General features: G+C 46.1%; 1 protein-coding gene across 1 annotated transcript in view; it reads left to right on the top strand.

The window, feature by feature from the left end:
* The window catches only part of EXOC4 (exocyst complex component 4), a 422,679-nt gene that overhangs the window by 388,188 nt on the left and 11,099 nt on the right, over nt 1-23,392 (top strand). Inside the window, exons 16-17 of the mRNA XM_030015473.2 lie at nt 1,691-1,869; nt 3,504-3,663. Coding sequence (XP_029871333.1) covers nt 1,691-1,869; nt 3,504-3,663 — 339 coding nt within the window. The remainder of the gene's footprint in view (nt 1-1,690; nt 1,870-3,503; nt 3,664-23,392) is intronic.

Genomic DNA, 23,392 nt, shown 5'->3' with positions numbered 1-23,392 from the left:
ATGCTGTAAATACACCAAAGCATGTTACTCTGTGCAACAGGTAGAAAGGATTGAGAAAAAGAGATGCTAACAACCAGGAAAATCCCCAGCGGGGTGGGAGCATCCCCATATTCGTCACTGCGTTTGCAACCACCTGCAGCAACAGAGGAAAATCCCAGTCCCTCTGATGGCTGTTACTAGCAGGTTTCCCTGAGATTCCTACGCCAGCTCCCCGGATCCGTGCCATTTCCAAGGTGCATAGTACGATGTGTATTCATTCACAGAAACCCTGTGCTTTAAGCAGGCACTCGGAGCACATTTGTAAAGAGCCTGGGAATTTATCCGGCCTCTTGCTGTTGCAGGTGCAGTCTCAGAAAACACCAGCAAACAGCAAAGCGGATTTGAGACGATGCAATTATCCCCTCGTCTTTCTCCTCCCTCAGGGCCCCCCGTTCGTTCACAGCTTTGCCAGATGCAGGTTGGCACCAGCCCGGCGTTGGCTTCTCCTCCTCCAGTAGCGTGTGGGCATGACCTGAGGACAGTGGTCACTGAGATCCTGCTCCTTGGATTTAGATCTGCTTCCTTAAAGGAAATCTGTTGGCGCATTCACATCATTAACCATTTCTTTTTTTACAAATAACTGTGGAGTTTTAGATTACTTAATGTCTGTTACAGTATTTTATATAAAAAGCCCTGTATAGAATTATATAGAAGCAGGCACTAAAGAGAATAAACAGTTGGTTTTATTCTTGGAACTGCCCTAAATTGAACTTGCCTGTGATGGCCACCTCAAGGACATTTTCCAGGAGGACAGGGGACATGAAAGCCAGGACATACCCATCACAGCTTCTCCCACCCCAACACAACTCCCTGCTGTTTGTTTGGGCCAGTCTGCTGTGAACTTTCTGTCTCAGTGTGCTGATCCTGAGTTATGCTTCAAATGCAAGGGATATTTCACCCAGGCTGTGATTGGGTTGCGTTTCCCTGACAGATGACATTCAGAAGAACCCAACCAACCTCCTGTTCCCATTGAGTGATGTGGGTGAAACCCAAGAATTACAAAAGTAGGAGTTTTGCTATCAACTGTGCTGGACATTGCACTTTCCCCTATAGGTTTGAGAGAAGTTACTTAATTACAGTTTTTTGCAGAACCGTAATAGGCGATTTGAATGCAACAGAATTTCTCCTTCGATGGAGGGATGATGGTTGGGCACGTTGCCTACAGCCCTACCAGGGAGGTGAAAAGAAAAGAAAAAAGTTGCAATAGTCTTAAATGCTTGGGAATAGGCACAACCTTGGCCTGCTAATTATTGTTTCACGTCCCCTGGCTCACTTCTGCCAGTTACAACTGTTATTAGGTCTTTATGGTACATAGAAGGAGTTCTTATTTGAGCATCAGTATGGAAGTGCTGCTGAACCAGCACATGTGAAGTTGGAGAACCTTGTGAAAAGACACTTGGCATTTTCCTGGGACGATGTAGGTCAGATCTGTTACTGAAGGGTCCTTTGTATTCACCTCTCCATATGGGACAACGACATGTCAAGAGGAGGATGTGTTTAATGCAGACATAACCACCCATTTCTTAAAATTACTGTTATTTTTTACTTCCTAAACACTGGAAGGAAAATAAGAAGGCAACACTTTGCATACCCACCGGTATTTTAACGTTGGGGTTGTGGCATTGTAACATCTCCCTCTTCTGTCTCACAGAGTTCATTGCTTCCACTACCTGATCCCGCTGGCTAAACAAGGGAACTACGCCATCGTCGCCAACGTGGAGAGCATGGACTATGACCCTCTCGTTGTCCGGCTCAACAAGGACATCAGTGCTATTGAGGAAGCCATGAGCGCCAGCCTCCAGCAGCACAAGTTCCAGTACATTTTCGAAGGTCAGGCATTTACCATCAGAGTTTGGTTCTTACGAAATGATTTTTCATTCTCATCCCAAAGCTCAACAGTATTCCTTTTGGGGGTAAGGCAGACTGTGGTACTGTTGCCACCTATGGCAGATGCAAACACAGGGCACTCAAAAACCCTGTTGCCTCCGTATCATTTCTGAGCGTATTTGGCTCAATAGGAGAAACAGGCCCATGCTGAGTAGGAAGGCAGTAAGTTGATGTACGTGCAAGACAGTTCTTCCTCGGCAAGCCGTAGGGCATGTGTATATATTACAAGCACAGCTTTATTATGGCTCAGTTCCTATCCGAAGTGTAGCCATTCCATTTCTAAAATTAAATTTAGAGAACATTAGCTCTTCTGATGTCTCATCTGTCGTGATTACCTTGGAGAATATAAATCATGTCTTGGTTCATCTCCCCTGTATTTATTTGTGGCACTGACGCACAGTTCTCTTGCCTGTGCGCCAGGATATGTGTCCTTTTATGTGGTGGTGGTTCAAAGTCAGGAGAAGGTGGGGACTGGAGATGTACCCATTGCCCAATATAATATGTCACCAGGGATGAAGGCTTTGCCTGATTTTGGCCACTGCTTACTGGTCCTACAGAAGGCTTTCAGTATCTGTGTACTTCCCTCCTGTACACATGTAGCTACTGATGGAGCATTTTTTAATCAGATGTTTTCTGAGCTGTGTGAATCTGTGGCAAACTGAGTGATCACCAGCACATTGTAGAGCTCCTCTTACAGCTCAGGTCTGCCATGTCTCTTCGAGGAGAGTAAAATGGCTCCACACAGAGCCATGGGGACCATTCACATCTCGCTAAGCCATGAGGTTGAAATTTATACACACACTCTTCGTGAAATGTAGGCACCTCTTAAGCCTTGTTTTGGGATTTACATATACCCCATGCTGGTTGCCTATACATGAACATATTTTCTTAATTCAGACTTTTAATTGACATCTAGTCTTGTACAGACCTGTGTACTGAGTGAATCAGGCTGGGGTTTTTGATATTTGTAATGCGACGTGAATGGATACCTCATTTTGGGAGTAGCTGTGACTTATAGCAGCCAGCTACGTCCTTCAGCAGCAGGGGAAAGATGGAGACATCATTCAGACACAAGAAACTATTCAAGACTGATCAGAGAGGTTGCACATCAAGTGCATTGAAATGCAGCTCATTTCTGCTTTTGCAGACTGTGAGTTTACCAGGGAAAAATACTACCCTTGATAACAGATTAAAATACTATCATTTTGTAGGAGCAGTAGTGGTCCATCGCTCTGCCCAGGCAGAGAGAGGGACTGAAAAGGACATTATGCAAAGCCTGACTACAAATCTGGAAGTGCCCTGGAAATATCAATGGCTATGATAATGCAGCTTTGAGTTTTCATAGTGTTTGGGGGCAGTTTTGTATTTTTACTAAGGAAGGAAATCTTGAGGAAAGTCCTCCTAAAATGCGCAGGGAAGATACTGAGGGCTGTTTCCAGGTACAGTTCAGTGTATCTCCTGTTCCAGTTCACATGTACTGCTTAACAGTGCTCATTCATGGGTTTTATGATGAATTACTGTCACTAAATGTCTTCCTCCTGTGATTTTATTGTTTGTTTCCCCCCTCACCCTTGCAGGTTTGGGCCACCTTATTTCCTGCATTCTTATCAACGGTGCCCACTACTTCAAGCGCATCAGTGAATCTGGCATCAAGAAAATGTGTAGGAACATCTTCATCCTCCAGCAAAACCTGACGAACATCACCATGTCACGCGAGGCTGACCTGGACTTTGCAAGGTGAGCAGAGAGCCCCACGTTGTGTTTGTTACTATTTTGTTGTCCACATGTACAGAGGTAGCTCCTTCCAGAAGCTTCACCGCTCGTGCGTGCAACTGCATCGATATCAAGTTAAACGCATAAAAGCGTTACTCGTAATATTCACTTTCCCTGTTGTTGAGCAACATTCAGAGCAACGTGGATCACTTGAGCTCAGCATGAGCTCAAAGCAGAGGTCCCACCAAAGTGCTGCGCTTGGGGCTTCCTCTTGGTCTGGTTCTCCTGAGACCAAAACCAGGCAAGGAAAAGCTTCTAGGTATAGGTCTTGGGTGGAACTTAAACTGGATGAATCTGAGGCCTGGATTCATGCCCAGATAAGTAGTATTTTGGTTTGTTGAAGGCTTAAATTTTTAGCAACTCACAGGAACAGTGTGGGTGAACCTCAGGGATGCGAGGTGCTGTCTCCCTTCAAGTGCTGTTGCCCTTAAAATAGTAGTAATAGCAAAATAAAACCAAAACTGGACATGATAGATCCCCTGCAAGTTTCTCACCCACCCTGCTGCTTTATTCACAAAAGGGGAACTGTTTGCAAACAGTAAATGGTGCGTGCTTTGCACGTGGACCTAGGGTGCTGGCTACAATTAGCTGTACTGGCTGATCCTCTGTGGCAGCAGCTCGTTCAGCAACGGGCAGCTGAGCCCAAGAAATAGCCAAAGGAAGAGCCTGGAACTTGCAAATTAAAGCACGTAGATCAAATGACAGAGTTTTTCGTGACACTCAGATATGACCCACCACAAACACTGGAAATAGTTGGTGTCGTCATTTGGCCATTGCTCTTGGAGACTGAATTATGAGAGAAGCACAACTCCCTCTGATGAGGGAGAGTAGGTAAGACTGAGTGCCTCATTTACTTGGGCTCTCATATGGGGAATGATCTCATTATTGAATTAGTTTCTTCATAATAACATTGACATGGGGAAGTTATGAATGCTGAGACCTGGAGGAGGGGGAGAGAGAAAGATCCATTACTAACTCTCCAAGGAATTAAGTTCCCAAATTCAATCTTTCCTTTTTTAAATGATTTTTTTCCCCTGATCTGTTGAAATGCTAAATAAATTAGCCCAGTTTTTTGGCAGGCAGAACAGAGCTTGAGCATGTGCTGACAGCAACTGGCACCCAAATAACGAAACGCTGACCAAGCGCTGCTGGAGGCTGGCACGGCGCAGCTGGCCGTTTTCTGGAGAGGTCTTTGCGGGAACGGTTGAATAGCTGTGGGGTTCTGACTCGTATTGCTGCACAATTTGATGTGGAGTTTGAAGGGAAGGGTGAGGAGGTAACCTGTTCCCCACTCCCAGTCTTGCTGGATGGGTGATATACCAGACCAGTAGTTTTCACAACATCAAGCGCATACCAGTCCTCTTTATATACGAGTTACGTGGCAAATAGATTTTCTCCTGCTCCATTGGAGCTGCTAGGTACCATCATCAACAACTGTGGAGCTCAGAAGAGACACCTGAGCTTTCTGCACAGCAGCATCAGCTGCTTTGTGGTACCTGTGATGCAGATTTCTTCCCATAATATAAATTCAACAACATTTCTTTTTAGCTTTCATCACTGCATTGCTTCCCTCTTTCTTTTGGGGCAGATTTCTGTGATCTAGAGAGTATGTTTTATTCTTTTGTTCTTCAGATGACTCCTGAATGCTTATTATCCAGATTCCCCTTTTACATAAACAAGGCATCTCGTGCATCCAAACCCTGCCCTGCTCACCTGAATTTACAATTACCCAAACAAGTTCTCATGGTACCCTAGGGACTCCAGTTACCGAGGTCTATTCGAACTATAAAATAAACATAACAGTTCACCCCCAGAAAGCATAAAATAACATCAATGTAGGATAAAAGTGATTTGTACTTCTGTGATATTGCTCATACAGGAATCTGTAAATGCTTTGCGCAGGAGCTAACTGTCAGTTTTGCCTTTCTAAAGATGAGAAGCAGAGAGCAAGTGGTTATTTCTTGTACGGGAGCAGTGGCAGAGCTGATGGAGAAACACTAACTCACCTGCTCTTCCTTCCCCCCTGCACCTCCTGGTAACGGGTAAATTCCCTCCCTGCTTCACTTCTCCAGGGAACTGGGTGATCATTACTGAATGGGAGAGATTTCTGAAGTGGGTCTAACCCAGCCTGGGACTCACTGCCCCATCTCTGGTCTTTGCATTTGCCCTTGTGCAAAATAATTCAACATTTACTCCAGTTTCTTTAAGGAACTTGATCAGAAGTCGTGACCTCCTTTGATCACGGAAAGACATAATAGGTTTTTTAGTCTTTTTTTCACACATGCAGAATAATAGATTTTCTCAGGCACTTATGGAGCTCTTTGTCCTCCAGGCTGGATCTAAGCTTCATCTGAAGCCAACTGGCTTCTGCTTCCCCCAGACAGTTGGTTCACTGTCCCTGTTGCTCCCTTGTCTCCTTGATATTTATTTATCCATGAGAGTGTGACACTCAGGGTTCAAGAAGCAATCAGCCACAATTAACGATCAATACATCACTCTTCATACAATCACTCTTCATACGTTAAGTTTTAATTCTGGAACAGGTCCTGTGTGGTCCTTTTGTGAAAGTGAATGCATTCAAAGTCTGATGTGCTCGAGTTTATAGGAAAGACCAGACCATTTGAGAAAAGGACAAAAGACTTTCAAGATTTTCCTGGGTGTCATGCTTTTGATTTGGGGTTTGGTTTTGCTTTTATTTTTCACTTTTGATATATTTTTCAAGGCTTTCTATGGGCCTCAAAGAGCACTGGGCATCCCCTTTCTTCTCTGTCTCGGTGACTTAGTCAGTAGAAACCCTAACCAGGGAAGCCAGAGGTGGAAGATCTTTCTCCTCTGAAGCCAAAATCACGTAGAGGATTCACAGCAAAATCTTAACCCGTGTAACACTCGCTGGTTCTGGTGAGACTCTTGCTGTTTAAACCACATTTTTCAAAAGATCTATAACCTGCAGGTGACAACAGCAGGATTTGCTGCTTTGGGAGTAGTACAATGGCAGGTGGAAAATTCGTTTCAAATGAGTTTTGCTTTGAGAATCTCAATTCAAGGTAGAGCGGGGTAGGGAAGCTCTCTGCAGAGCATCATGAAGCAGAGCCAGAGCATGTTTCCATTGAAAAAATAAATTGCCAAGTTCTACGAGCTCTAGCAAGGAGTTTCTCCACCGACAGGAGAAAGGGTAAAATAGGCTGGTTCTGACTGCTGAGGTGTCGCAAAAGGATTTGTAGCATTTGCTAAATTTCCTGCAAATATTAATAGGTTTTTCCCTTATATGCATGTTCAGTATCTAGGCCAGCAGAAATGCAGTCAGTCGTTAGGGCATCCACTACTGTATTAAAGAAAAAGCAGTATTTTATTCCCGTGTATAATACCTAGGCATATACTGCAAAGTCTGGGACTGAGTGTGAGTTTCAAATACCTCCAAATTTTGGAAGTTTCAGACCCAGAATTAGATTTATGGCATTAGAGGGATAAAATTCAGCTTCAAATTTGGATTCCAGTTCAGGCCTTTTCCCTTGTGCCTTCTTTTCTGCTCCCCCTCTATCCTCACCAAAAATTACACTTGCACGTTTATGCAGAGATTTCATCAGAGGTAGTCAAAAAGGGCTAGGTTTCTTCTTCAGACTTATCCTTAAATAAAATATCACTCAACTCCTAGACGTTCATTTTTCATTGAACAAAAAAAAACTTTCTCAGACATACAGCAGTGATAAAATTGCCCTATTCTTGAAAGTTAATTGAGGTGGTTGCAAGGGGAAGGGAGAGACCAGTGATGAAATGTGAACATTTCATACAACACAGTGTCATTTTGACCTCTGAGATAAAGGGGTTTGAGTGGTGCTACTCGTCATTAGTGGATCTGAAAGTGTCCTTCATCCCTTAAATGGTTTGCAGCATAGTGAACCAGAGGTGTCTGTACACCTAAGAGTTAGATCGAAGGTTTCCCTGCTGCTGCCGTTCAAGTTAGCAGATGCTACTCCATCTATCCCGCGGGGACCAGGAATCTTTTCCTGCTGCTAAAGACGTTACCAGGACCCTTGGCTCTGACCACGTCTTTAGAGTCGATGTGGCACCTACGTTGTCACTGCCGGCGGATCCCAACCACTCTGGAGAAGTCCCCAGTGAGAAGGCATGGGGAGAAGAAGCCATCAGCGTGGGGAGAAGAAGCCATCAGCGTGGGGAGAAGAAGCCATCAGCGTGGGGAGAAGAAGCCATCAGCGTGGGGAGAAGAAGCCATCAGCATGGGGAGAAGAAGCCATCAACGTGGGGAGAAGAAGCCATCAGCATGGGGAGAAGAAGCCATCAGCGTGGGGAGAAGAAGCCATCAGCGTGCCAGACAGTTGTTCATAGGTCAGCCACGAATAAGCCCTTGAAATGTAGTTCAGATGCCTGTAATCAAATGTGTCTATCGGTATACAAGGGCTGCTTGAATTTTTATCGTTCACAAAAGAGAATGACCTTTGCTTCCGCTCCCTGGCAAAATGCAGCTGCAGCTGCTGCTCTGACCTTGTTCCTCTGCGTCTGTGCTCTCCTGGTGACACCCGTGAGGCTGCGATTGTCACGGTTTAACCCGGCAGGCAGCTAAACACCACACAGCCGCTCGCTCACTCCCCCCCTCCGCCAGTGGGATGGGGGAGAGAATTGGGGGGAAAAAAGTAAAATTCATGGGTTGAGATAAGAACAGTTTAATAGGACAGGAAAGGAAGGGAAAATAATAATAATGATTAAAAAATTAGAATATACAAAACAAGTGATGCACAATGCAATTGCTCACCACCTGATGCCCAGCCAGTTCCCAAGCAGCAGCCCCCAGCCAGCTTTCCCCCCAGTTTATATACTGGGCATGACATCCTATGGTCTGGAATATCCCTTGGGTCGGCTGGGACCAGTTGTCCCGGCTGTGTGCCCCCCCTAACTTCTCGTGCCCCCCCCCCCAGCCTCCTCGCTGGTGGGGTGGGGTGAGAAGCAGAAAAACCCTGCTCTGGGTAAGCACTGCTCAGCAACAACTAAAACGTCAGTGTGTTACCAATATTATTCTTATCCTAAATCCAAAACACAGCACTATACCAGCTACTAGGAAGAAAATTAACTCTGTCCCAGCGAAAACCAGGACAACGGTGTACATGTACTTGCTTGTATTCTTACGTTCTCCAGGCAAACACCTTCCCTCCACCCATACAGCCAGCTGCAGGGAGTCAGGAGAGAATGGCACCAGTCCTTATACTGGTTTCAAAGTAAGGGAGAACTGCCAAGGCATTTGGAGGAAGCAGTTACAATTGACACCAGTTACTCTAAATGGCTCCTGGAAACACACCCTTTACTCAAAACCCGTCTTTATTTAGGTGGGGAGGGTAGGAGAGTATAGATGAAGGAGGATGCAGCTGGAGCTTGAGCTTTCTTTCAAACCAGTGTCAAACTGCTGCATCGCTGGTTGCACTGGATACCAAGGTCAAGGTGCCTAGATGTCTGCGCGGGGCCACAGGGAGTGATGGGAAGAGACTAGTGTGGATCTGCCTCAGCTCTGCTCTGGCACCCAATAAACACTCTGGTTTTCCTTGTAAGTTTGAGTGAATCACAGCAGCAGGGTGGAGATAGACCCTCCGGTTTTAGGACTAGCTCAGCCGGTGACGAGAGGCAGAGATGCCCTTGTACTACAAATTTCCAGTGCAGACAGGCCCATTGCTTTCAGCACAAACACCCGTGGAGGTGGCAGGGTTGTCCCATCCATTGCTTTGATTCTTGCATGGGGAGAACTGGAAAATGCCACCGGGAACAGTCTCTGAACTGCAGCAGCAGGATTTCAGAGGGTGCTTTTATTTCCGAGCGCAGTTCTGGTTTGGATGCTTGGCATTCAGGGCTCCTCTCCTGCTATGACTGGCGGGCAGGGGATTTTTTTTGTTTGATTATACAGGGGCAGGAGAGATTTGTGCCTCTTGCCTAATGCGCAAGGCTGTCCCAGGCAGGAGGAATAAGCGATAACTTGCTGCCATCTACTGGGTGCTGCAGAGGGAAGGGGAAGCCAGTGTGCATTAGAGATCCCTTAGACATCCCAGTGCTCTGAAAGAAGTCTTTTTCATTGCAAAATATTATTTCTCTTTCTGAATTTACTCTTGATAAATACAGAAACAGGAGGCAGTGTTTGCTGCCTGGGTGCCCAGGTTGCCTGAGGATGTAGCTGGTCGAGGGAAGCCTCCTCTGAGAGCCATTCTTGATGCTTGACTTGTGCGCATTGAACGCCAGGTCCAACGGATCCTGACGTGAATCCCCTTTGTTCAGTGGCAGACTGCTGTTCTGCTCTCGGGTGCCTCCGCAGTGCTCCTGTGATGCTCCTCTGCTGCCTGTCTTCACTTGTGGTTCAGAACTGGGTGAGAAAGGCATCTCAGATGTTCTTCCCTGGGGCTGCACTCAAGCCACGAGAAAATTTGGGGTGTTTAAAATCATTCAGTTTGAGTAAAACCCACGTTAGTTGAGTAGACAGCTTGGGTACCAGGCACTGTAACTCATGTATCCACCACAGCACTTAGGGGATTCAAAAGCAAATGGAGCAGCCCGCTAGAAAGGATATTGCAAGCTACCAAGGAGTATTTTTGGTACCCTGGTGTAGACATGCTGGTCACTGACCCATACCCTCTTGACTCAGTGGGAAAAACTTACTTGTTCAGAAAAGCTGTAAATGTGTTTGTCTGGAGGAATTCCTCTCCCCCCACTTTATGCCCAAGGTCCTCAGTGCTGTGGAAGGAAAAAGTCACCAATGCTTTGCAGTACGGATCCTAGGAAGACCGTTCCCTGTAGAGGAGCCAGAAGCAGAACAGGCTCTGGAAGAAAAGCTTCTCTTTGCTGACAGCGTGGGAAAGACGTGTTATCTCCATCACGATGCTGGACTCATGTTGTGTATCTGTGGAGCATGCCCTCATTTTGTTTTTGCTGCTTTTAATTAACAAAGCTGCTTTAGTTTTCAATTAAGGACTTGGTTACAACAAAATCTGTATTTTCTTTTCCTTTCTTTTCTCTCTTGTTTTCTCCCCCCTGTAGTTTCCACTGAGCTTTGATCTCAGTGCAGGTTTAATTAGCTGTAATTAGTGGTTTCACTGCATTAACCAAAAATCCCAACCACAGAGGATTAAAAAACACCGCTCAGCTTGATGCCCCCTCCTTCCCCTCCTCCTTTTGCTTCCCCCATGTTCTCTGGGGGATCAGAGACTGTCCCCGTACGGTCCTTCACCAAACGGGTGCTGCTGGGCGAAGCCCCGTGCATCCCAAACAGCTGCCCTGTTACGGACTCATTAAAACTATGCTGGAACAAATCACCCATCCGTGTAGTTTAATTTCCAGTTAAATTTGCAGCTGCCATGAGTTTTAGCGGGACACCAATTTATGCCTTCACAACATTTCACAGAGCGCTTCTTGAGGTTTCTGACTGCTTTCTGCAATACAGTACATTTACAGCAAGGTGCCTGCTCGAGACTTCCCAAACTTTCAGCTTCTGCAGTCCTGCATGAGCTTCTGGAAGCCATGGCATGGCCATGTCCTTTGCTGGAGCTGCCCAGCTCCTCAGCACAGAAACAAGAGGGACTTTTGGAAGAGGTGATTGTGACCTGGGGAAACCCACATCACTGGTCTGCTCTCCTCGATGGAGGTGCACAGGGAAATACCGCATAGCTGGCCACGCAGTTCGTTTGGTTGATCGCGACCAAGCAGGAAGAAACCAAAGAGCTTGTTGAGCTGGTGAAGCAAGAGCAGTGCTGAGAATCAGATCTCCTGTCAAGATATCCACTCGACACTTGTTAGAGATCAGCATATCCCACACAGAGTCCTACCAACCACTCGTGTGTTGGAAAAGGTCTCAGCTCCTCTCACCAGCTCAGAAGTTTTATGGATATTTATGGAGACAACACTGAAAAATGCAGTATTCCCAGATAGTTCACCTTGATGCCCAAGACTGGAGATCTCACATGGGTTCCAGCTGACCACGTCTGTTTTCAGGCTCATGCATGCACCTCATCTTCTTGCAGCATCGGGAAACAAAAGGTTTTCCTTGTCCCTCCCTCAGTTCTCCAGGATAAGGTGTTGGTGAAGTTCAGATCTAAGCTTTACGTCCGTGAGTGTTTGAGAGAGGGGTTGGGCCAGTCTTTGTCTTTGAATCACTTTGAATCACTTTGGGCCCGTGGTGCAGAGATGTACAGGAAAGGCAACACCCCTGTCCTGAAACCTGAAAATGGTTCTCGGGTCATCTTGCCAGAGTGAGGAGGACCCATGCTCTGAATCCCATGTTCCCCCAGGACTCAGAAGCCATCTCTTCCTGTCCCAGGTTTGTCATTTTGGGAAGGGCAGCCTTCCCAAGGCCAGGAATTGCACTCTTCTTGCTGAGCCATGATCATCCCCTCCAGGTAATTCTTCCTTGCCACAAAAACACTTCTTTGTGGAGCCTGATGTGACCTGGAGATGGGGTCTTAATGCAATCTCCAGCTGAAGTCTCTCTCCTGAAGTCTGAAAGCTTAAAATTCCTTTTAAGTCACTGTCAGTGACTGCAGATGGTAAATTTATTCCCTAGATAACCTGTATGAGGGCTGTGCTCTGGCCAGTCTTCTGTCACCTGGGTCCTTTCAGCCCTATCCCCTTCTGCAGGGTCAGTACATCCAAAGTGGTTCAGTTAAATCAGCTGCTGGAAGGGCTTAGTTTCTCCCAAATTTGGGCATCCTGATGGACATTGGATATGAGTAGATCCAAATGCCCCTGGTTTGTGCAGGTCTGAAATACTCCCTAGAACAGCACTTGGTGCTTTATCTGCCTCATCTGGAAAACTACCTCCAAAACATACTGTATTTTATTTGCTATGCAAAATGTGTAGCCAGTACACAACAAAAGATCAGCAGCTCTTTACAGCGCACCATCATCTAGGAGGAAAGCAGCAGCCAGCTCTGAAGGCTCGGTGAGAATTTGCGCTTGCATATACCCCGCAATGCCGACACCTCGGCAAATGCCACCTTCCTCTTCTCGTCCTTTGCACAGCGGGCACTGATGCGACACAGTAAATTAGAGCAGGGAAACGATCCAGCTTGGGGGGAAGGGCTATGTTTTGTTTTTCGCATCAGCTTTTTCTCTTTTTTGGCAGGATCAGCTCCCCAGTCTGGTTCACAGCGGGCCTTGCAAACAGCTGTGCTGGCACAACCGAAGGAGAGGGAACAAACAAGGAAATGAGCTGTAAGGCTCTGAAATGATAATGTTCCTGAAAATGGAACTTTATCTTAAATTAGGATAAGACATCAGGGGTGAAGAAGGGAATTGCTCAAGGTAGGAGCAGAGGGGAGGCAGGAGGACCAAACACATCCTCGTGCAGAAGTGGCTGCTCTTCCCTCACCATCTTCGGGCCATTTGGCCTGACTCCAGCCGAAGAACGGAGACCTTTTGTTCTCAGGTTTGCTGAGTAGCCGATTTCTTATTCATTGCGTGTGTCTGGGAAATGCCTTGCCTGCTGCTGATTCTCCGCATTAGGAAAAAACTCCAAAATGCCCTAATGGTGATATACCAGATGTTCGGAAGCAAAGAGCCTGACTCTTGGGGGATGACATTTCTCGTGTTTGTCCTTAAGTAATTTTCACGTAATGAGAGCACTTGAGCACATGAAGGTGGAAAGAAAGTGGCTGAACCACTGGGTAATGACAGCACGTCACTCCCTTTCCTTTGGTGACTGCATGGATTATAAATTCCTCAAGGAGGGGATTTTGCTGGCTTTGTAATTAAAACATACACCAGACATTTTGCAGACGTGGACCGTGGCAGCCTGAAGAACACGCACTCAAGTCCAACAAAGTATTTAAGCCCGAGTTTAACTTTCAGATATATGCCTTGAGCCATTGAACTGATGAATACTTGCTCTATAACTATAGATCTGCCACAGTCATGTCTCCATTGGAGCTGGTTGCCCTCAGTTCCCTTCACAGCAAGTAGGGAGAAGTGAGCATGATTAGAGTGCAATTTTCTGAATTGGCTTAAATTTTCTTTGAAATGAGATGAAGGGCCTTTTAGGAGTGCCTGTTCCTTGTGACAAGGATCAGGGAGCAGAGGTGACCTGCTCAGGTGGAATTAGCCACGGCAGACGTCTATCGCTAGGCAAGGTGAGCCCTCCTCAGCTGTCTGGGGTCCAGAGGTGACTTTGCAGGTGGGTAGATCAATCTGTAAGCGCCCTCGATACGTTTTTACACCCAGTAGCAGCCCCGTATTAACTGGATTAGGGGGCTGAATTCATTTGGCAGTTCCTACATCCCTCATGTCCGAACACGCTGTGATGTGTGAAATCACGTAGCATCCACTCTTCATCGGTATCGCTCCATATAGCAGAGGAAGCGTCTTAAAATATCACTCAGTACTGGAAGGCGCCGGTCCTGCCCAGGCTTTCCACTGTTGACTCAACGGTTTTATTTTGATCAGCCATTTCAGTTTTTCCCGGAGGTGCTTTTAATTTTCACACTGTAACCTTTAAAGATATAGGTTTTAGTGGCCTCAGTAATGATTTTCATTGCCTGAATGTGGATGTTTGAGTTGCTCTGAGTAAAGAGATTAATTCAATTTTCCTAAACTGGAAATGGACTGAAAAACTGAGAGGCTTCATTGACTTTCTTTGCTTGGTTCTTGGTGTATTAGTGAAACAATCAATGGAGGTGAACTTCTCAGCCAGCAGAAACTGGCATTCACATTTCCAGGGACACAAGCTCAGGAAGATGTGAATAAACATTTTTAAGAAGTGTTTTTGGCGGTTAGACTTGGCCAGAGCACATTCCTACTCTGCATTAACAACATCAGGATATATTCTCCTGGAAGTGAATTACAAACAAATTCCTCATTTATCCCTGAGGTGACAGTCTTTTGCTGATATGTGCTTTCTTGAGACTAATAAGTTTTGAATGTCGGTGGGGAAAAAAAAAAATCAAAGTAATTACTTTGTGTTCCCAAGCTTCTTATTTGTGTAGGTGCATGTGTGTTTATCTCTTTCTGTCATGCTGCATTGCTAATGGTAATTAAAGTGAAGGGATTTTTCGTGTCAGAAGTTTTTCTTCTTAATTTCTGCCTTTAGTGACTTTGGCCTCCGTGACGATGCTTAGCCACTGACCAGTTACTTGTAGAACTGCAGTTGCTTTAGTATAAGGTCTAAGTTCAGAAAACTCTGGCTATCCAGCTGGAATTGGATCGTTTTGTTTATCCAGGTCTGCGGCACGTAGGGTGGGTGTTTGTTTTCTTTGCAGACCAAGTTTTGAAGGGTGTGAGTCCTGGTATTCACTATCATCTTGGTGGTGGTTCTTGCAAATCACAGAGTACTCATCAAGATTGCTTTATTTGACTACACAGAAATTGGTATGTGGGTTTTCATAGCAAAAATGCGGAGCAAAACCAAGTTGTACGTTGTCAGCAATGGTGTGGTGTGTGCTCACCACGTGCTCGTGCCTCCCTGGTAAACCAGTGTAAGACATGTTGTCTATGGCTCAATGGGTGGGCCAAGGAGTTCTGCCAGGTTTCCAGCCTTGGGTGTCCATCCCACCCGGGGGAGGGCTTCAGTCTCTCCCTGCACTGCGGTTTTTTTGCACGAAACATGAAATATGTGGGCTGGAAAGAGGCCACAGGGCTTTCCCACCGGCTCCCCAGGCTGCACAGTCTGCAGACCAGGTCTCAGTCTGGATCAGGAGACCAAAACCGCAGCCCCACCACAGTGTCCAGAAACTGCCTAGGTTAATACAGGGTTTCTCATACCGTAGAAATATGAAGATGAATGTCAAAGTTCATTTCCAGGTCCATGTAAAGCATAAAACACATGTGATAGACCACTGGCTTTAGCCATGAAGGGGCTAGGCAGGCTTTTGTGTGCATAGAGAGCAGCTTTATTGGTTTGCTTGCTTTAAAAATGCCATAGGAACATTTTAGCAATCCTCTTCTCTCAGTTGAGTCCAAGGGCCTTCTCCTCCTGCCTTCTCTTGGTCCCCTGCACTTCCACAGCTTCAGGCTATGGAAATCACATCAAGCATCGGACAAGGTGTTGGGCTGCAACCGTGACTGCACTGGAGACGCTGAGGCAGCAACGTGCAGGGATGGAAATGGTGATCTCATTAAAGGTGGGGTCAAAATATGCCTTTTACAGCATCCCTCCTAAAACAGGCATTGTATTTATTGCATTGGGCATTGCGGGGTACGGCAGGTTGGAATCTGAAAGACCTACACAGTGCTGGTTGGAGACACAGCAGCAGGGATATGAAGGCAGGCAGGCCACGCAAGCATGGAAGACGAATGGTTGGTAGTAACGATCTTACTAAAAGGTTACAACCTTGAAATGGATCCTAAATGTCATGATAGACGCCAGGTCTCCTAAGGGAGATTTGTGATTCCAAGGGGCAAAAGTTGATTTTGAACAGGCAGAATAGTGCCAAAATGGAAAGCAGTGTCCTCATCCTCTGTTAAGGGTCACAGCCTTCTCCATTCCCACAGCACTGCGGAACACCTCACTGGTATCTCCTGGTGAAATTCATGGCATCCTGACCCCCGTGTTGGTGGTGAATGGCTGTCTTTCAGTCGGCGCGGCTGTCAACCTCTGTGCACGCAGCCGGTGGAGCGGCTCAGCTCTCCTGCAGAGCAAACGCATGCTGGTTTCTAATTCAAAAAACAAGCAGATGGCCAAAAAGGAGGGGTGGGCATGTAAAGCTTTGCCTGCAGCTCTCCCTCCAGGAACTCAGTGGGCCAACAAAGATCAGGAGAGTTGGTGGCAGAGATTGCTGTGGTAGAAAGAGCCCGGAGGAGGGATGGAGAGGGACCTTTAACCCTAGAACCTGTGTGCCATGCAGAGCTCGAGGAGCGGAGTGTTTGAGGTTCTTTATACCCTCGTGGGAGGCCACGAGCATGTTTTTGTACCCATGGAGGTGCAATAACATCCCTAGCTGGATGTCTTTACGTATTTAAATTCCAATTCAGTCTTTAATTATTTTTTGTGATCATTACTGTTTTGCATGTGATCGCTGTCCAGAGAGAAGCAAGGAAGAAGAGATTGGTTTTGCTTTTAGTTTAAGGGTTTTTTTTTCCTCTACAGTAGCAAAGAGTAGCACCTACCAGCCCAAGGAATGGGCTTCAGCGGATCGTCTGCTCTCTTTGCAGCAAGGTCCTCCATGCTCACCTGCGAGCCATAAGAGCTGGCTGTTACAGGGAAGTTTGCCAAGGGGAGGTAGAAGGGATGGGAGAAGGATGGCCATTTAAACGCTGTTTAATTTGCCAACAGCTGCAAAGTGCAGCTGCAGGTGTAACAAGCAAAGCTCTAATTACGTCTCAGTTCCTAAAGGGTCAAACAACATCATGGGGATAGTTCTGGTTTGAGGTGTCTCTGTCATCTAGCCTTGGACTGCCTTGATTGACACTGTTCAAACAAGGTCAAAATTTAGCTCCAGACTCCAGATTGAGCCTGAACAAACATCCAGTGTCACCCCACAGGAACAGATACCCCTGTGAGTGTATTTGAATGTGAACTCCACGTCTGAGCTCTCACATAGCCTGCTTGGAGCTGCTATTTGATCTAGAAATTGCTTTCTGCTCCCATGCTTAAAGGTGGGCTCTGCCTGTGCTGAGTTTGTGTGCTGAAGGTGTGGTAGCCTGCTGGGAGCTTCTGCTTAAATGCACAGCAAACAGAGCTGTTAGGGGAAGGACAGATTTTTTAAGAAGGGAAGTTGGCATGACACAAAAAAAAAATTGCAAAGAAAGGGGGAACCATCAGTGTGTGAAGAACACCCATCCCAGGCATTTGTCTGCAGCTGAAATAAAGGTAAATATTGGATTGTCAGCTTGAAATGCATCTCTATTGCCTAGCTCCAGCCTGCAAATGGAAGCAATTAGAAAAATGTCCTGCCTTTTTCACAGTAGGCTGCATCTTTCTAGCACAAGCCCCACAGATAGAAAGACACATGCAAGTCCTTAAGTAGCAGATTGGTTTACCCTGTCAGTCAGATCTCATTAGAAACTGCAATGCTTCATACCCAGTAATCTGCTAGGAAATAACAGATATTGGTGCTGCGCGATACGTTTTTAAGAGTCACGGCTCATCACTTTTCTATGCACTAAAGTCGTACCTTTCGCAGAGGTCTCTCTCTTAATTAGATTGAGCCAGGGAGCAGAGCATTTCAACCTGCTGATGCAATGGCATCCGGGAATCAGAAATGTTTCACTTGGAAGGAGTATGAGCAGGCAGGGCACGGCTGGTAGGGTGTAAAATATCGGTGCTAGGACACAAGGGGGACAGGTGAGGACGTGGCCAGGTCTGGGCACAGTGCTTTCAAGGTCACAGTTGAGGACAGGAGAGGGGAGAAAGGAGCAGGGGGTGGCAATGGCCTCGGGCCAGTTTCTGCTAGACTATAGGAGGGAAGAGGGAAAATGAGCAAAGGACAGAAATAGCACAACTGAGAGGACCAACAAGGTCAAGCCATGACAGCGTTAGGGCAGAGCAAGATATCTTGACAGTAGGGTCCAGGGCAGGTATAGCCCAGGAACCGTACAGCAGAGCTGACCAATTTTCCAGCTCCTTTAAGTCACGTATGGAAATCTCTCGACAACCAGGAGCCCCAAGACATGTAGCTTGTACCCGTGGAGGTAAGAGCATTTCTCAGGGTGTCTCAGAGGCATCCCTCTGGCTCAGCGAGTCCCCAGTAGCTGGGAGGGTGATCTGGAGAAACATCACTGACCTGCTCCTCTCCGGACGGGTGCTGTTGGCCACAGTCAGCACAGCGGGACACCAGGACATGGACTTTTGGTGGACCGTGGTGTGGCCTGGTACAACCATTCTTGTGTTGCACGGCAGCTCCCTGGCTGCTTGTCTTCTACTGCAGGGAGGAGCAGACCCCAGGATACCTGCGGCCAGCAGCCCTGTGCCAACACCTTCCAACATACACGCTCATCACATGCACGAGCACACGTGCTCACCGTGCCACGCGCTCCAGGCTTGGCAGCCGTGCTCAACTGCTTCAGGACTGAACACAACTCAGGGACCTTAGGTTGGCTGTACCTGCCATGGTGCCACCTCAGCGTGGCCTTTGCTCAGGGTTAGTCCATCTCTGAGAAGCAGACGGGCACACTAAAGCGGCTGAACTGCTTCTGCTACTTAAAAGCTGGCTTGAGTAGCTGTCTGCCCCTACCTGGAGCAGGCTCTGTTTCCAGATTTATCAGGGACTTGCTAAGGATGTGATTCACTTTCCTAAATATAGTGCTATTTCAAAGACCCTTGGATAGCGTAGGTATGTGAGCAGGGATGGCAGGTATGACACCGGGGTTACAGGAGACCCAAACCCCATCTGAAATGGTTGCACTAGACACCTGTGTTTAGGCAATTTGAGATACTTTCCTCCATTTCGCTCTACAGTTAATTACTCTCCAACAAGCAAGATCCTTAATTCATTCACTTTTGGACTGTTTTGGAGGTTTGGGCCAACTCAAGGCTAGTAGTGAGCCTTTCTGTTGCCAAGCCACATGTCCTTGTCGGTGTCCCTAAAGAAAGATTTCCACCAGCTGCATTGTACAACCAGTAGTTTCGTTCCACCTGGCGAAGATTGGTGCCTGAGGATGTGCAGGTCATTCCAGGTGATGGATCATTCTTGGCCGATGGGATCTGTAAAACTCGTAGCTATCACATGGTATCATCAGGATATCTTTTCCTGTGTTACATGCTGTATCTGAGTTGGCCAAAGAAAGTTCAAAGATTGTTGTTCCACATTTCAGATGATGAGAGCTGGGGCTGATGCAAAGGTCTTTGCTAATTGGTGCAGCTGGGAACCTTCCTTTCTCACTGGTGCTGAAGCATTGACGATGAGGGCAGTAATTTGCCCTTGTACTAGGGAATATTCTCACCTCCGGCTGATCTCCTATGGATTTCCACACTGCCTTCCTCTAGAGCAAGTGACCACTGATGGGTACCCAAAGGAGCCACAGCCCCACACAGAGAGGAGACCACCGTTGAGCCCATCTCCTGGCTCTGGGATCTAACCAGATTCTTGCAGGCTCCATGGAGCCAGTTGCATCACATGGGGACAAGTTGCCATTCAGCAGTTTCTGACCCATGGAGGAACGGATCCACATCATCTTCTTCCCCCCCCTCCCCTTTCTTCTGTCTTCAAGCTCATGCAGTAACATCCTATTTTGGGTATTCAGCCACCCCAGTGTTTTTCACTATGAGCTTTCCCAGAAAATACGTGGTCCATCTGAGTTGGATTTTGGATACTAAGGTGTGATTGTCATAATTACCCTCTGACTTCCATCCTTGAATGAGATGAAAATGCTGCCCCAAAAGGGAAGCTGTGGTTTTTGCAGCTGAATCAGTAAAAAAAACGAGTAAACTGAGAGATGATTCTTCAACTGCAGAAGGCGACTGGCTCGAGGGCACAAAAGCACACAGTCTGAATGGGGAATGCAGATCAGGCAATTCCTGTCTATCCAAGGTAAATCCTCTGGTGAGGCTGACATTAAAAATTCTGACTCAAATGCAGGAAACATGGAGTTAAGGAGGTGAATTATTGATGGAGAGCAAGTATTACCATATCTGACAGATGGAGACTGTCTGAGAACATTTTGCAGAGTGGCATCTGCACCATGCCTGATTGGCGTCCCTGAACTTTCGCACATCAGATGTAGAATATCAACACACAAACTCTGATGTAGCAATTAAATCTGTCCCGTAATGAACCTGGCCTTCATAGCCAAGAGAAATCCATATGCTCAGGTAAAGACCAAAACCCTCGATTCTTGTATTTATGAAGATATTAAAATAATTACATCCAGACCACTCCATTTGAATATACATATATGATGTCAACATATACAGATATGTATCGCTTTCAGGCAATGGTCTGCAATGTGTAATCTCTTACTCAGATTTTACTGAAGACTGTAAAGCTTGTCTTGTATTTTACAAATTGTATTCCAGATTTGAGATCAAATAATACAGAAAAGATACAAAATCCAGATGACATCTCACGTCAGCTAAGTGCATTAACATCTAAAGCTGAAGTCAGTCTCTCAAATGCATACAGAAGTCATAGATCAGATATGTATTCCACGTTGTCATGTGTGCAAAAACAAAGAGAAGAATAAAGAGAGGTTCAAATAATAGCAAGTTTTATGCTTTCATGAAGAACAGCTTGTATTATGAAGAAGCAATATGTAAAATATGTCTTTTTTAATAAGATTCAGTGCCTTTGTATTCCAGGTTGTTTTCTTAAGCCCAACACAACTTGGTAAATGATTGTAATTTTTTGCCATCTGTTAACTGTTTGGTGCGCTGTGTGAAATTCATTCTTCCTTCACTTGTAGCATGCAAATGTGCAGATTCTGAGAATCATCAGGAAAACATGCTTTTTGTCGCTGGAGGGGGTTCAAGGATGGACACCAGCAGGGAAGCTGGCCCTGGGAGGTTACTCCATGAGCATCAGCGTGGGGATGGCTGGTACTGGGTTGTAGCCATCCCGTTGCACACACAAAGGACTTCACTCTGACCCCCTAATCTCAACAGACCTTCATTTTCTCAACTGCAAAACAGCCTTTTGAGAAAACAGAGAAGTTCCATACATGGTGTTTCTGAAGTGCTTTGGGATGTACAAATGGGAATTGAAAGAGGAGGTTAATAAATTAATACAAAAACTACAGGTTCAGTTCTCACAGCAGAGTTCTTTTGATAGTCTGGAGGTTTTGTACAGTTAGAAGATGCAGTTAGAAGGAGATAAAAATAGCAGTTCAGAGCAATTTATCTGCTTTTGACGGCTATGGACTACTCCATCAGTTTAGGAGCAGTGCTGGGATTCTCTTCTCACTCTATAGGGACCAACTTTGTTTCCAAGGAGCCACTGTCGCTCTGCAGTGGAGTCTGTCTGGGGTTTGCAGCCTGTACGTAAGGAGTGGTGAGCAAAGAGATGCATCTCCGAGATACTCCATCAGTAAGACAAGCAGACCTGTTTTTTCCAAGCAGTGGAGAATGGAGATGGAAACCACATCTATAGCTGTGGGTCTTACCCTGCACTGACGTTGCCTTGATAAAGTTTTCATTTTAAATGCTAGGAGTTTATGCTGTCTGGCAAAAAAATATTGTAGCGCAGATCTGTTGGCTCAAAAAGTTGAGATCATTGGAGCTAAAATTTCACCAAGAATGGCCAGAAGAGGCCACAGTTGTACTGCACACAGCAGTGTTGGTGCTTGCTCTGGCGTAGGTGAATGCTCTTTCAGGAGCAGTATTTTTCAAAAGGAGCAATTAAAAGTGGCCTTCTTGCTTTGCCTACTACAACAATACCTTAGAGAGGCAATGGCTTCCCTCTGTAAATACGTCTTTTGCCCTAGGTACGGTAGAGAGGGAGAAGCAATTTCAGCCAAAAATATTGCCGCAAATGAGTAGCAGCTGGCCATAAATACCTCTAGCCTGCACATCTGAAGGTTTCTAAGCATCAGGAGAAGTACTGAGAACTGGCATATTAAGCCTGATGAAATGTTCACCTGGCCAGTGGCCAGCACAGAATGCACGGAGAAGAGTGTTGAAGCTCTTAAGCATTAACTCCTTCATCCAGGAGACCCAGAGTTCCATGTTGATGTCCCCTACTTTCAGCAGCCATCTAAAAATTTGGCATTGAATCCATCCTGGCTGCCTGGTTTATTTATAATAAACAGCCTCCGCAGGGCATGTCAACCCAATAAAACTATCTATTTTAGTGTGGGATTAATTGACTTTGCCCCATTTCTTCTCCATTCATAGGCAGGAGATCATGGCAATCACTCCCCTTGAGGTCTTGGGGGTGGTGGTAACTGATGATGAAGAGCCAGTGGGTAGGGTTTGAGGCTGCTGCACCATTTTGTTTTCCTCCCGGTTTGGATAGGTCTGTGCGCAGTGTTGAGCAAGCGGGGTCTGTAGGTGATTTACCCCAATCTCAGTAGTTTCTATGCTGGAGCAAGGTAATGATGCTGGACGGTGCTACCAGGAGAAGAAACAAGAGTGCCATGAGGCAAGTGAATCCTATAAAGGTCTCTTCCATGAGAAACAACAACATGTTCAACAAAAAAAATGGTAACAAACCAAATTTCGTACCAACATGTCTGCAGAAAATCTCAATTCCCTAATTTCTGAAGCCACGGCAGCATTCAAACCAAATGAACAAAGGTAGCCAGAAGAAAACATCAACTGGAGTTTTCAAGAATTTGGGGCTGTTTGTCTGACTCCAGCAAGTGGTTCAAACCTCCTTTGAAGCACCGAGGCCCAACCACAACCTACTGCAGGCAGACATTGCCTTGGTGGACCTCGTAATTTCCTACCGCAGTTCACGTGTTGCAGCCTGCTCTGCCCGCTAGCAAGCAGATCCCATCAGATGCGCCCTTCACCCATCGGTAGCTACCAAACACTCCTGGTTTTATTAAAAATCAGCAAACTTGCACCACTGAGCATCTCCCCGATTACAGCGTCGGGTTTTTGTATCCAGTTCCAAGCCACTTGATCCTAAATAAGGCTGGGGGGGTTTTACCACAGAAATTGTTGTTCCCAAAGGGTAGCTAAAATTGTATTATTTTTTGCTGACTGGAGCAATCTTTGCAGTACTTTCCATCGAACTGCTGACTCTGTCTTCTTTCGGGCTACATTCATTTCCACGTTTCCTCTCATTTATGCATGAGGCAAGGGGAAAAATTGCTTAATATTCTTTATAAACTGGCATATGGT

This window comes from Aquila chrysaetos, chromosome 5, assembly GCF_900496995.4.
Source record: "Aquila chrysaetos chrysaetos chromosome 5, bAquChr1.4, whole genome shotgun sequence".
In the NCBI taxonomy this organism is placed as follows: domain Eukaryota; kingdom Metazoa; phylum Chordata; class Aves; order Accipitriformes; family Accipitridae; genus Aquila; species Aquila chrysaetos.
Note: the sequence above shows the minus strand (reverse complement) of the source record. Positions and strands in the feature narration are given on the sequence as shown.